At 38.3% G+C, this 15,118-nt stretch overlaps 1 protein-coding gene across 1 annotated transcript in view; it reads left to right on the forward strand.

Moving 5' to 3' along the window:
- CNTN1 (contactin 1) overlaps nucleotides 1–14,769 on the forward strand; it is a 149,052-nt gene extending 134,283 nt beyond the window's left edge. Inside the window, exons 22-27 of the mRNA XM_035127315.2 lie at nucleotides 1,869–2,103; nucleotides 5,218–5,321; nucleotides 6,087–6,273; nucleotides 7,305–7,417; nucleotides 9,375–9,531; nucleotides 11,539–14,769. Of these exons, the coding sequence (XP_034983206.1) occupies nucleotides 1,869–2,103; nucleotides 5,218–5,321; nucleotides 6,087–6,273; nucleotides 7,305–7,417; nucleotides 9,375–9,531; nucleotides 11,539–11,618 (876 nt within the window). The 3' untranslated portion in view covers nucleotides 11,619–14,769. The remainder of the gene's footprint in view (nucleotides 1–1,868; nucleotides 2,104–5,217; nucleotides 5,322–6,086; nucleotides 6,274–7,304; nucleotides 7,418–9,374; nucleotides 9,532–11,538) is intronic.
- Nucleotides 14,770–15,118: the final 349 nt, after the last annotated feature.

Below are 15,118 nucleotides of genomic sequence, written 5' to 3' on the forward strand. Positions count from 1 at the left end.
TTGCAAATGTATCTTATTTTTAATGTCAGCCTGGCTCAGGGCAAATAGATAGGTTTGTATAAGGTCATGGCATGTTTCTCTAAAAGTTTGCATACTTTGCATTTAACGGTCCAATAATTTCATAAGTTACGGCATATGAACAAAATGTATGGCAGGTTGGCACACCTAGATAATTTGTTGTGATTCATAAAGCCTGAAAAGGCGAGGTGTTTAGGAGCTAGAGCAGTAGGAATATAAACTTCCTTCCATTCTACTGCCCCTTCTTAATGCAGATTCAAAGTTATTATCTCATTCCTCCTTTCAAGGACCTGGATCTTAACATTAAGAACCTGGATCTTAACATTAGTACACATTTTCAGACTTGCCACCACCTCTTCTATGGTTACAAAGGATGGATTTCCTCCTCCTCTACATTTATTAGTGTGCTGGGATTTTAGGGATTATGTTTGGCTTACTTTGTTTTTATTACTGACTTTAAGTCTCCTTGAATCTTTCTGGAGACTCTCTCTGTGTGTGCTGTGCATGTCAGCAGAAATCCATTTATCCCTTTGAATTGCAGGCATGGCAGAATTGTAGAGATGCCTTGTCTTGTAATGAGGGATTTCTATTAAAAATTATATTAACTTACAGATTAATTGAAGAAGGAAAGCCAGCAGGAGTTGAGGAGGGTCTGGTTTGGAACAAAATATCCCCTCTGTGATGAAGATTGTGAAATTGAGGAAAATTTAGATAGGGGTGGTGGAGAACAAGGCATTGTGAGCACAGTGTATAAGTTAGCACTTCAGAGAGGCTGAAATACACATGCCAAAGACACTTGAAGAGACAGACCCTAACGTTAGAAGCCTCCAAGCCCAAGATAGGTGAACTGGAGTACTTGGACAGCCTTGTTATAGTAGGCACAATTGAAACCTGGTGGAACAGAGAGAACCAGTGGGACATGGTTATACCTGGCTAGAAACTCTATAGAAAAGACTGATGAAGATGTACTGGAGGCAAAGACAGTGCTGAGCCCAGCAAGCTAGAAATCTCAAAGGGGGAAAACTCCTCCACTGAATCACTGTGGCTTGGCTACATATGTGTTCCAGTCATGACAAAGAGGTAGCATTTATTGATACCCTAAATGGTTATAGCTTAGAACACTTGGCACTGAAACACACAAGAAGGGCAGCGATCCTGGACCTAATCTTGAGAGGCACCCAGACCTCTGAGTTAAGGCTGGCCCCAATTCCTATCAGTTTTAAGGGCCCACTGAAGACCATATTTTCCCTCAAATGTTTAGTGGGTGTTACTAATGTTTCAGAACCTGGTTGAGTGGGGAAAAAGATATATTTATGGTAAAATTGTATTATATATTTTGTCTTAAATTTTTATGAACTCCACTCTGATAGTACTGTTGCAATGAAGGGTGGGTAAAAAAAAAGCCAATTTAAAATAAAAAAACAACACATAAAATAAAGCACACAGGGCTCTGGCAACCAGCTCTGAATATGACTTCTTTAGCACAATATGGACAAGTGGAAGAAAGTACTTTTTGGTTTCCTCCTCCTGAAATAATCTGATTTCTCTCATGCTCTGAACTGTTTGAGGGTAGCTGAAACCTTTTACTGGAACCCTCCTGTTAGGACTGGGGATCATAGAATCATGGAGTTGGAAGAGACCACTAGGGCCATCCAGTCCAACCCCCTGCCAAGCAGGAAACACCATCAAAGCATTCCTGAGATATGGCTGTCAAGCCTCTGCTTAAAGATCTCCAAAGAAGGAGACTCCACCACACTCCTTGGCAACAAATTCCACTGATAGCATTTTGCTCGTGAGTTCTCCTTTGTCCAAAAAATAATTCTCAATCTTTTGTCTTTTTTTATATATAGCCTTTACCACGAGAATATCACTTTGGTAATAATTTTGGATACGTAGTAGCCTTCAAGCCCTTTGATCAAGTTGTGTGGAAAAAAGTTATAGTTTCTCAGCCTGAAACTGGTCGATATGTCCATAAAGATGAATCAATGATCCCTGCATCAAAATATCAAGTGAAAGTGAAAGCATTTAATAACAAAGGAGAAGGACCATTTAGCCTCACTGCTATCATTTATTCAGCAGATGATGGTAAGTAGAAATAATCGAGTAGGGAGAGCAGGGAACTGAGTTGGTATAAATACATTGGCAGTCAAGACCATTCATTCAGTCAAGACCATTCATTGCCATCTCTTAAGAGATCATGGTTCCTTTTTCATGCCAGAAACTTCGTAAATTCAAGTAGATGACTCATTTTGGATAATTAACTGGCAACAGGTAATTTGTTTGTTTGTTTGTTTGTTTAGCTCTAAGCCAATTTGGATATATCTAAGTAAAGCATTGCTTTAGGTAAAAATTCATTCAAACATTTCTATTAATACATTTTTTTCACAAGTTTATCACAACAATGACTTACCTGAAATTTATGGCATCAAAATGCTTTTAAAATCACATTTTCTTAACCTTTCAACCCATAATAAGCCTCATTCTAATTTATATAATGAACAATTGCTATTCTGCTTTCAGAAAACTTAAGGGTTGGATCCAGACATCATCATCCTTAGAGTTCAGTTTACTTCAGTTTAGTCCCGTTGATTGCATTGCATCTTCTATCTATGACAAAGTGCATATCCAACCAAAAGTGTATATAATTCTACACGTGTGATTGTCCCTGGAAAGCTAAGAAACTAGAAGAACATAACATAAAAATAGCACTGCTGGATCAGATCAAAGGCTTATCTATTTCAGGATAGAAGATTAAAAGGTTTAGTCGATTAAAAGCCCTACATTATTAATATTTGAAGAGCCGCTCTTTTGGAATCTGCAACTGCGCTAGAAATATAAGTGAGCTTCCTTTGATGAATTTCCGGTACAAATTTTACAGACAGTTAATATGAATTCCACAAAGGCCTCAGCAGAGAGAGATAAAGGGTGACTTCACTTTGTGTTTTATTTTATTTATTTAAAAGAATTTATGAACTCTAAGCAGTATAGACTATGTACGATAAAGAAACAATATCCATTAAAACAAAAAATGCAGCCTAAAAACAAAAAATAAATAAAAGCATAAAATGACACATGGAATTGGAGGAATTGTACACTTAAATCAACATCCAATCTTTTATATGTATACTTGCAGGATATTTTAGAAAGATGGGAACTAAAAGTTATGCCCTGCCCCCACCACTAGATGAAGGTTCCTAGGATTATAGACGACATGTAGTCATCTGAAAAGGGTACTTCAAGTTCTGAGAGTTCCAAGAATGACTTTGTGGAATTCTCATTAACTCTTTGTAAAAATTGTACTCAGAAATTTTTTGTGTTCTTCTGATAATCTGTGTCTTCAAGAGAAGATCCTGAAGAAAGAAAGCATGCTTCAAAAGCTTCAGACCATCAGGCCACCAGTCGTTGACTGTAATCACCATGTGAAAAACCATTTTTCTGGCAGACTGTCTTAGTTTTTAGTAATGGGGGCCATGCCTTTGCAACTGTGGATAATTTATTAAAATTATGAAATTGGTTTAGTAGCTGTCACTCACTGAATGCTATTTTTTTAAATAAATAAATAAATAACGTTCCGTACAGGATGGTTAGGTTTTATTCGATGCCCTTCAACAGATACGTAACTGTTTTTTCCTGAACACTGACTGTTTTGATGTATAGTTGACTGTGTGCCCAGTTAGAAGATTAAATATATGAAAGGTTTCCTGAGCTTAGGCAGCAGCACCTTATCTGTTGCAACTTGTTGCTAAGAATCCTCAAAACAGAAGTGATCTGTGCTTGAAAAATTAAATCTTTCGTGGACAGTAGACTACCCTATGTGTCTTCTTTTCACAAATCTGACTGCTTATATAAATTAATCTTAATTTTCTTTCCTACACTTAAATAAATATACAATATAATGTTTATTACTGAAACATTCAGCATCATACTTACAAAACTATAGGTCTGTATTTATTCTGTCCGCAAAGCAATGTGATAGAGGATATGTCCAGTGTTCGTGTGCAAGGCATATCCGGCCAGAAAGACAGCCTGGAAGTTTTATGTTCAGATACCTTTGTGTCTGTGAAGGAAGGATGTATTCTAAGCACTATGCCTCAGCTGCTATATGCTGAAAGTACCACGACATCCTACAATCTTATCTGCATTAATGAAGAACTTCTGTAAAGTTTATGTGTTGTTTGTGCATTTGTTTGTGTTTGTTTTTCGATTCAGTGGTTTGCAAAAAATTAGTTAGCTGCCTTTTGAAAAAACAAACAAACCCAGGACAGATAATTTAAGTAAAAACAAATAAAAAACAACACTGAAAACACTGCCAGAATTACAAAAGCCTATGCAAAACTATGCCAGGAGCTGCTTAACAACAGCAGCAGCAGCAACAACAACAACATATATACTTCTGTATTTTGTAATGCTTGGAGAGTGCTGATTCCATTGGGGAGGCACCATCAATATACGTTAGGGGTGGCTAACCTTTGATATTTTTCCTGGTAGTGAGAATTTATCCCTGTTGGTATTAGGTGGCCACAGTGGGTGGGTTGTGTGTAAAATCAATATGTAAAATCCACAATCCACAAGGGTAATCATGAGGTTGTTGGTGGCAACCATCTTTCTAATTTTGCACTATGCCGTGGCAGCAACTTCGTATTATGACAACAGCCTGATCCCCTCCCCCTCCTTCCTTTTCCTTCTGTGATGGAACCCCTATTTGGGGACTTCCCTGACTTTTTTTCTGGCCCACATAGGACCAGTCTGGATAGTTGGCCTTGGTGGAGATTTGACGTTTTCTCCCCCCAAACAGTTTTGATTCTGGGCTTCCACTGAAATGAGGTTGCATTTAAGTTGTATTTTAATCAATTGTTTTTATACCTGATGTTAGCTGCCCTGAGCCCGGTCTTGGCTGGGGAGGGCGGGGTATAAATAAAATTTATTATTATTTATTATTATTAACTGCCTCCCCCAATAGCAGCTGCTTTGTGATTCAGGCACCCAGCACTCGATCAAAATTCAAAATTTGTCCACTGGTCCCAAACAAGTTGGCAATCCCAGGTTTATCACACTACTGCAATTGATAACAGTGCATTAATGGAGTTTCCTTCTAAATCAGTTGGTATTTAGAGCTGCCAAAGTAGCTACAAGTTCATTGTAAATCAAGAATATTTCACTTGTAACATTTGAAGTGAATTGTATTACTCATTTTTCTAGCTCCTGTTGAAAGACCTAGAAATGTGAAAGTAAGAGTCAGATCATCTACAGAAGCCTCTGTTTCTTGGCAGCATATTCTTAGTCCAGCTATTACAGGGTATGAGGTGAGCTAAAAAATATTTATTATTAATCAAAGTATATAAAATGAACCATCTCTATAATTCTATGTTTTGCCATACTGGAAGCCATTTTGTATTATGTCACACATAGAATAGCAGCTATTTTGCAACTGCACTCTCTCAAAATAAAAAATGTCTTCACTGGTCCAAAAAGAGTTGGCAACTCTTGGTTGAATGCATTGTGGACTTTGAAAACATTGGGCCATTGCTTATTGGTGTCCTGTTGCTGTTCTCTGTTACCATTTTGAAGGGGAGGTTTCTCCTGTTTCCAGTCTGAACTAGGAGGACTAGTTTAGAATCCCTCTTCATAATGCAGTCAGCTTACAAGCTGGGCTTTCCTCCTCTGCATGGTAGTAGTAATTAACAACAACAAAAAACAGCTTTTGAATTTAAAAAGGAGATAGCAAGTTTAATTGTTGAAATGAGTCTACTGTCTCATCCCTCTGCTCTTTTCATTTCCTATTTCCTGTATAGGTTTAACTATATCTCGCTCTGCTATCCAGTTTCTAATTCTTGTTCGAAAGTCTTGTGCTAAATAAAGTTTGCCACTGCACATGTTTCCAAATGCAGAGCACACTGCCAGAACTGAACCAGTGTCTTCTGTTGCAAAATTTGACCTGGAATCGGAGAGCTCTTCTGTTTGCAGACCTTATGTATCATTGCTTTAGGAACAAGTGACAGTCAAATGACGGGCACTGTTGTTTGAAATTCATTCTTGTTCTCTGATAAACACATGTCTCATGTTTATAGATCCGCTACTGGCCCAGCCGTGGAAGAGAAATAGAAGCAAATAAAGTACAAGTGAGCAGTCAGAATTTTTCAGTGAGGTTGGAAAACCTGAAGCCTGACACACATTACTACGCAGATGTGGCAGCTTTCAACTTTGCAGGTGTTGGACCTCCCAGTAGCCGTTTGGGTTTCATTACAGAAAAAGCACGTAAGTAAAGTGGTTCATTTGCTGATTTCCTACTTTCTGTTACCCAGACAAAGAGGCCTGGATCAATGCTGTAACATGACAGAAGCACAGGTGGTTTGGAACCCAGCAGATTCTTTGCCAGCCTAGCTCCACCCCAAAAGATATCAGGGATTTCTGGCTTTCTTTGGGGGGTTTCCATTGGCTACTGTCAGTGGTGATACCCCCAGTATTAGCTTCTGTCAGCTATTCAGCCACATTGGAACACTCTCACCAGCAGGACTTCCAATGGAGGTACAGGGGTTGCTAAAGGCAAGAAATACTGCTTTTAGAAGTGGAAATAGGATGCTGTACAGCTCAGCCAGAGCAGATTTAAAGAGAGGTATCCGGGTGGCCAAAGAGGCGTACAGACAGCGGCTGGGGGATCACCTATGGAGTAATAACACCAGGCAGGTGTGGCAAGGTGTACAGGAATTGACGGGGGGAAATCCAAAGATTCCTTGGTGGACGAGGGAGGGGCATCCACCTTAGAACAAATCTACACCACCAGGTGCCATAGAAAAGCACTAGACATATCAAGAGATCCAACGCACCCTGGTCACCATTTCTTTGAGCTCCTGCCATCGGGACGGAGATATAGAACAATGCAGGCAAGAACGAGCCGTCTCAGGAACAGTTTCTTCTCTAGAGCGATTTTGGCCTTAAATGGAAAGTCTGGACTTTGAAGTCATCTTATTTTACTTGTTATTTTGTATTATATTTACTGTTTTTAATTAGGTTTTGTAATTTTGGATTATGCAGAATGCTTTATCTGCGTGGATGTAGCAACCAAGTAATTTCGTTGTTCCCGCAAGGGGACAATGACAATAAAGATATCTTATCTTACCTGCATGGCTGAGTGAAGGCACACCTCGACCTCATCCAAACCCATTCCAGAACAGGGGATCAGGGAGTTGGGTTGCCCTGTAACTTTCTCATGGTGTGTGTGTGACGGGATGGTGGTGGGGATATCTTCCTGTACGCACCAGAAATAAAGGTCATATAATATTTTTCAGCTCCAAGGCAGCGACCAAGAATTATCAGTTCTGTAAGGTCTGGTTCAAAGTACATCATAACATGGGACCATGTCAAGTCACAGTCCAATGAATCTACTGTGAAAGGATATAAAGTAAGTTCTGTATTGAGATGCTCTGCCTACATTGTGTAATTTAGCAAATATGGTTTATCACTTCACTTGTCTATTAACTGACTTACAATCAGATTCAACACCTTCAAGGAGCGACAACAGAATGTATAAACAGCTAACCTTGGTTAGTCTAATATGAATACTTCAGTAAAACTCCTTTAACTGACTTCAATATTTCCTTGCTAGTTATGCTGTCTTCATACTCTTAGAAACTGTTATCTGAGCATGAGTCTTGGCATGATATGAAAACAAGCTACATAATTCAGAAGTACATATCTCTCTACCCCACAGTTCTTCTCATTCAAACAGGTGTGCAAGTCAACCATGGCCAAAAATACACCCCTGTATTATGATTTGTGCGCTCATTACCAAGGCAGGCATAGAAACTGTGCTGCCTTCTTCTTTTTTTCAGTGACTAAAAGGGGTGTCTTTTGGACATCAATGTAGGTGCTGGTGACTTGGGATATCTTAGGATACCTGCTTTCCCAGATAAAAGCAAGAATCAGGAACCACAGTCCATGAAGCATAGAAAAAGAGGTGATCCATGGAGGATATGGAGAACCAGTCCTGATTTCTTCTCAGTTATTGCTCAGATGAGGCAGGTGTGGAAGTGGCTCTCCAGCTTCTGGAAACTGTCTCGTGTCACTACCCCCAGTGCTTACTACTTACTACTTACTTACCCATGATGAAGGCAGTAAAAAGGAAGCCAAAGATTGGTTGTCCTGCTAGAACATCGCTTTTCACTCTGTGTTGAGTGGAGCTAGTAATAATCTCTGATTCCCATAAATCTCAACCCATTTCCTCCAGAATACAAGTAACAAAAAACATTTAAGCACACATTCCTGTAGTGGGGGGGGGGGAATTGCCAGTACCCTCTCACCAGGTGCCCAAGATGTGTTCCATTTTTGTTCATTTTTTTTTTTAAAAAAATTGCTTTGAATATACCTTAAAGGTATATATCTTGACTGAAAATCATGCTGGTTTATGAAAGCATTCATAATTATTTATCTCACATTTCTTCATAATATGTTATTAATTTTGGACTGGTTGGACTAGCTAAAGTTGAATTTCTTATTTAAACCTCCGTGGTGCAGAGAAGGCTTTTCAAACCATTCCCCTTGTGTCATGTACGTTTTCCCATCAAAGGCAAATAGCAGCTTCAGGAGTAGGATTTGAAAACCATGACACAGCTGGGGAAATATTAAGAAGATCCTGATTCTGCACTGGAGCTTTGACCCAGAACTCTCCAACTCATACAACAAACATGGTCTCTCACACATGTGCTTGCATCTGCTGTTCTTAAAAACCATGCAGAAAGCCTATCATAGATCTCCTGACATTACATCTAGTTTGCCCTGAAAATGTAAAGGTAAAGGTACCCCTGACTGTTAGGTCCAGACTCTAGTCATGGACTACTCTGGGGTTGCGGCACTCATCTCGCTTTACTGGCCAAGGGAGCCGGCATTTGTCCACAGACAGTTTTTCCGGGTCATGTGGCCAGCATGACTAAGCCGCTTCTGGTGAAACCAGAGCAGTGCACGGAAATGCCGTTTACCTTCCCACTGGAGCGGTACCTATTTATCTACTTGCACTTTGACGTGCTTTCGAACTGCTAGGTGGGCAGGAGCTGGGACCGAACAACGGGTGCTCACCCTGTCACGGGGATTCGAACTGCCAACCTTCTGATCGGCAAGCCCTAGGCTCTGTGGTTTAGACCACAGCACCACCTGCATCCTAAAAGCCCATAATAGTTAAAACTGGGGATCAGGTCAATTACTTTACATTTTTCAGCATTTAATTTTTCTACGGTTGAATGGGGGGGATGTTCATTTTGTAGTTATTTCTTTAATGCTTTTTCTAGAATAAGATACAGCTTGCCTTTTTGTTATTTGATTTATTCTCTGGAGTTACATCCTGTACCATATTTTGTCCCTGAAAGGTGCTGTATAGACCAGATGGCCAGTTTAATGGCACACTGTTTAGCACTGGCAAACATTATATAGAAGTTCCAGCCCCTGTTAAAGGTCAATATGTTGTTGAAGTTCGGGTGCACAGTGAAGGGGGAGATGGAGAAGTAGCTCAAGTAAAAATTCCAGGTATGTAGATTTTAAAATACACCTGAATTACATTTCAAAATTATTATTTTTCTGCGAGCTGCATGCCATTCTAGTACAATTGTTCCAGAACAAATACTAACAACAATTCATCAGTATACAGAAATAGGTTCTATTGGAATCAAGTTCGGATCTTGTTTTTCAGATTTTTTACTTTTACCCTTTTCCCCATTAAGTAGTAGAATAACATATAAAGGAATGGAAGTGAAATATTATCAAGGCTGGGAAACTGCACATAGCCTCTACTCAGTCCCTTTAATACTTAAAAATAGGATTATGTCCAGTAAATAAATAACTAAACAAGATTGCTCTTGACTCAGCTTTCCTGTGGCACCGGCTGTACTTTTAATCATTACAGTCTCCTACAGCGAGCTTGTGATCGAGTCAGGTTCCCTTTCGCTTAATCCTATGGTTTTGGGTTCTTTCTAACTCTGCTACTCAATGCACATGGAAAGAAAACCCAGCACAGACCCTCCTGCTTGCAGGTTAGTTCTGCATGCACTCAGGGGCCCCTTAACAAATTACTGTACAGTGGTAAAGGTGAAGGGACCCCTGACCATTAGGTCCAGTCGTGACCAACTCTGGGGTTGTGGCGCTCATCTTGCATTATTGGCCGAGGGAGCCGGCATACAGCTTCCAGGTCATGTGGCCAGCATGACAAAGCTGCTTCTGGCAAACCAGAGCAGCACACAGAAACGCCGTTTACCTTCCTGCTGTAGCAGTACCTATTTATCTACTTGCACTTTGACGTGCTTTCAACCTGCTAGATTGGCAGGAGCTGGGACTGAGCAACAGGAGCTCACCCCATTGCAGGGATTTGAACCACCGACCTTCTGATTGGCAAGCCCTAGGCTCTGTGGTTTAACCCACAGTGCTACCCACGTCCTGTACACTGGTGGGGGAGCCCAATTCTCACTGTAAAGGCAATGTGCAGGAAGAGGCGGCTTATATCTTCACTCTCTGCACTGAGACTTGACTGGATACACAGATCCAACATATGCCTAGGACCCTTAGGGGGAAAGCTCCTACTGGCAGCAATATTGGCTGCCTGTTATGTATTTAAGCAATGTCTAGCCCTATGCATGTGTTACTCACATGTAGTACAATGGCATGTGAAATCAGAAGTGTGAGTGTGGTTTTGGTCCACCTCAATGCTGTCTCTGCTTCTTTCAACAACCACAGTTTAAAAACTCATTTGGATATTTATCCATAGGTTAAAATAGCTATTTTTTTCTTATCATTTAATTCATTTTCATTACTTCCACTCATTTTTTTTTATTTCCTGTTGCCTTCCAACTACTACTCCCCTGCCTAGAACTTCCTTTCCATCTAATTGCCCTTAAAATTTCAGGTACTGTATTCAACTTCTCCCCAAAAGAATTGAAGTTGCCAAACTTCAGAGAGAGAGACAGAGAGAGAGAGAGACAGAGAGAGAGACAGAGAGAGAGACAGAAAGAGAGACAGAGAGAGAGACAGAGAGAGAGACAGAGAGAGAGACAGAGAGAGAGATCTATATTATTGGCAACCAACAGTGTAATCCTATACTATGGGTTGCGATATTTCAAAAAGTAAAAACCAGGACACCCCGAAAGTTGTTGAGCTTGCGTCACCTTTTGGAAACTTCCCCTGGACATCAATTCCGCCATGTGTATCAGATTGCCACCTAAATAATGTACATGTCATCTAATTGCAATGTAATCTAAATGTAATCTAAAGTGGCTCTAAATTAGTTCAGAATGAACAAAAAAAATAGGACAGTTCTGGCATTCATACATGACATTGATTTCTTCATTAGTAATTTATGAACAAATTGGTCCCATTCATTTTATTTTTACATTTGCTATTAAATCAATCCACACCTTTACTTTGGATCACAACCTTGATTGGTTCAGAAAATATTTGTCAAGCATTTTGATGAACATCACATTTTGTTTTGCATATAACATAATGGCTATCCCTTAATGAAAGCCAAATCTGTTTCATTTACAGGAATTGCTGCTGGAATATCGCCCAGTTGTCTTGGTTTATTGCTGTCTGCAGTTGGCATCCTTGCCTACCTGGAATTCTGAATGTAGCTGGATTTAACATGTCCTCAACTGAGTTCAAAGGACCTTCCAACCTGAGAGGATTTCAATTCTTTTTTTATTATTATTCCTGTGGCACTATCCTAAGCCAAATAAATTACACTTTCAAGAAAATTATCCTCCTGACTTAATCATGGATTTCAGGAAAGAAAAAAAGAGACTGAGGCAGGAACTCCTTCATCAAGCAACTCAACTTTTGAAAGTTTGAGGAATGATTTTTAACTTGTTCCAGTTATGCCTTATAAAACACTTGTGCTGATCCGCGGCAGTTGCATGATTCGGTCCAATGGGGCAAGTTACAGTGTTAAAATCCAATAACATAGGCTGTACAGTAAAAGTAAAATCACCACACATAGGTGCTTTAACTTTAATAACAAATCGTGAAAACATAATAGAGATTGAAATGTTGATTGTATGTGGTATATGTAGGAGTAACTACGTCTGTCCGTACTATCCTATCTGTTTTGTGTACTGCATATTTTTGAATGGCCCCTATCAATTATGACTTTTCAGGTTTTTAGAGATACAGTCAAAGCAAAAACATTGCACTCATTTTTTAAACGCTTTTCTTCTTGAAGTGACTGAATGTGGGCGAAGAACACTGAAATCCAAGTTCAATAGCGATGAATCTTATTTTAGATGGATTTGGAGTTCGTATGAGTATTAACAGTAAAGGATATTCCCGCACCTTAACTTTAAAATGATATTTAAACTCAACATGGTCTTTTAGAAATAATGCTAGTCAAGCCAAGTGTGATTTTCTGCAGTCATATAGAGGTTTATTTTGCTGTAAGTAATATTAATAGTTATATGAGCAAATTTACTTCTAATATTTCATTGTATCCAAATGTTACTGTCACAATTTGAATAATTCCAAATTCTGTCATGAATTTCAGAATTTAAATTCCAACATTATATACAGTCTAATTATTTTTTACTAGCCAGTATAATGGCATGACGGAAATTTGAAAAGCAATTCCACAGTTGGATCAATATTAAAATAGTTAAAAGTATTTAAAATGATCTTTAAAAGCTCGAATCATTTACAATAATAACAAATCAGATATGCAGTGAAAAGACAAAGTAGCAAATAACAAAAGTTATCCTATTTATTTTTTTGTGACACACATATTGCCTTACTTTAGGGAAGGCCAACCATTAGGAGAATGATTTGCATTTTCCAATAAATTAATATTGTTCTACTTCCTAGAGATGTAAATAAGAGTTGTAAAGGTCTAACATGATTTTCCCTATTAAATGATCCCACGAGATAGAAAGATGTTATTAAAATTCAGATAGTTCTCAACTGTTCTGTCTGCTTTGAATATTAGTTATGTTTTCAAAACCGGGACTTCCGTAAGAGGTATAGAATGTCTTTGTTCTGACTGTTTCTATGCTGTATTTAAAGCTGTTAAAAAGAAATGCCTATTTCTTTCAGAATTCATGGTGTGCTGGGAATTTGGTGTGAATGTGGGTGGGCTAGGGTAGGGACACACCATCCACTGCATACTGATTCAGCTGGCTCAAGTAATAGTGCAATGTCTGAGGCTTCAAGAATTATAAGCTTTGACCATATTTTATTAGCACAGCCTTGCTAGCTGCTTTAGAGATAGACTTTAACTTTTTAGGACTGGTACTGTAGATGCCCATGTTAATACTATTTAAATGAAGCAAGAATAGACTCCCCACCCACCCTGTCTTTAATTTGTATGATTTTTGTACTGTAAATTTACATTTTAAAAGCCTAGACCCTTCATGAAATATATATATATATATATCAATAATACTGTTTGAGTTTAATTTTGACTCTTTGTTACAAGTTGAAACTTTTTTTAAAAAAGAAAACAGGTGAAAATGACAATTTGTCTATAGGCGAATTTCAAAAGCTACACAAGCGCTGCTGAGTTTCATAAATTATGTAATTGTTTTAAGGAAACTAAGATGACTTCATACAAACTAATACCTTGGAAGCCTTCTGTGATACGTTTTAATTTGGTTCTGTTTTTATGCAGTGTGTGACTCATATTTTTGTAACCTACAAACACAATTATTATTATTTTTTCCTTTGCCAAACTGCATGATTTGCCTTATCGTTTCTAACGTGATGTAAGGAACAAAACCAGATCACTTTTGCACGAAAATCAAAGCACACTTTACTTAATTTAATCCGGAACACAGGTGAGCTAAATTTCATCATCTCAGATTTACATTGTTCAACATAATTGTACGAATTTAATGCAGACATTAAGTTCCCAGCAGTTGTCAGCACAGCTAACTATATACTGTATCATCTGCTTTTCAATGCAAGGTTCTTAATTAAAGTTTATATAGATAGACACATTGGCTGTTTCTTTGTATTTCAGGCAATACTAATTGATATTAGTATTATTTGATACTGGTGATTTTTGGATTTTTTAGAAGTTACTTTTTATCATTTTCTTTCCTATTGAGTAGACCAGGACCATGCTCTGTCCATTTTATGGTTGACAAATAAATTATAATTAAATAGATGTATTAATGGTACTCCATATGTAACAATTGTCATTTGACTTTTCCAGAGGGTTATATAGATTTGTTTATGAAAGAAAATCGGAGGAACCTAATCCACAGAAAGAAGTTTTGTCCTTCAGAAGTTTGTTTTTTGTCATCATTGGATCTATGGATTAGTTGACACCTCTTTTAGTCTAATTAAAGGTCTAACAGATTACTCTTAGAAATATCACCACTTCAAATTTATTGGCATTTTAAAAAAAAATGTACATTTATTGAATACTGCTCCATCAACATAAAGATCCACGTGGAAATATTGAAATGTTGCATTATGGCTTCAACAATATTACTGAGTGAAAAGAAAGACAATGATGAGAAATCATATAATGATATGCCCAATGACCAAATATATATAAAAAAATATTCACGCTATAGTGTCAGTCTCCTTTGTATCGCTTTTTAACTTGGCTTGAGCTATAAATGGTTATCCTCAGACCCATGCATCTGGTCTTCTGCCATTTTCCAGTGATTGCTCTAAAGTGTTTTCCTATTTAGAAAGTATTATCCTAACTCAGAATTGGCTTTGCTGGTCTTCAGTGAAACAATTGCATGGTCAAATTTAATCTGCCAAGTGTTATCACAATGTCATCCTGTTCACTGCATGACCTGGCATCATCTGTGTGTCATATTTCAGAAGCATTGTCTTCACTTCTGATTGGCTCAAATGTGAATTTGAAATTGAAAAACGAGTGAAATTGAAAAACAACAACCCGTGAGCAATGCTATGTTGTCACATAGAATCATTCAAAGGAACATTTATGGAGGGAGATGGAAATGTTACCCTCATTGGCACTACATGAGAAGCATTCTTGGGAGTGAGTGTTACCATTTTGACCATCACCCCGTCCCCAGAACTGCCTCTATAAATGGTGCTCAAATATGATGTAGCATCACTGATAGTTCCATTGATATGGAGAAACCAAAATGGTGGTTGT

The sequence above is a fragment of the Zootoca vivipara genome, chromosome 10 (genome assembly GCF_963506605.1).
Source record: "Zootoca vivipara chromosome 10, rZooViv1.1, whole genome shotgun sequence".
Classification (NCBI taxonomy): Eukaryota; Metazoa; Chordata; class Lepidosauria; order Squamata; family Lacertidae; genus Zootoca; species Zootoca vivipara.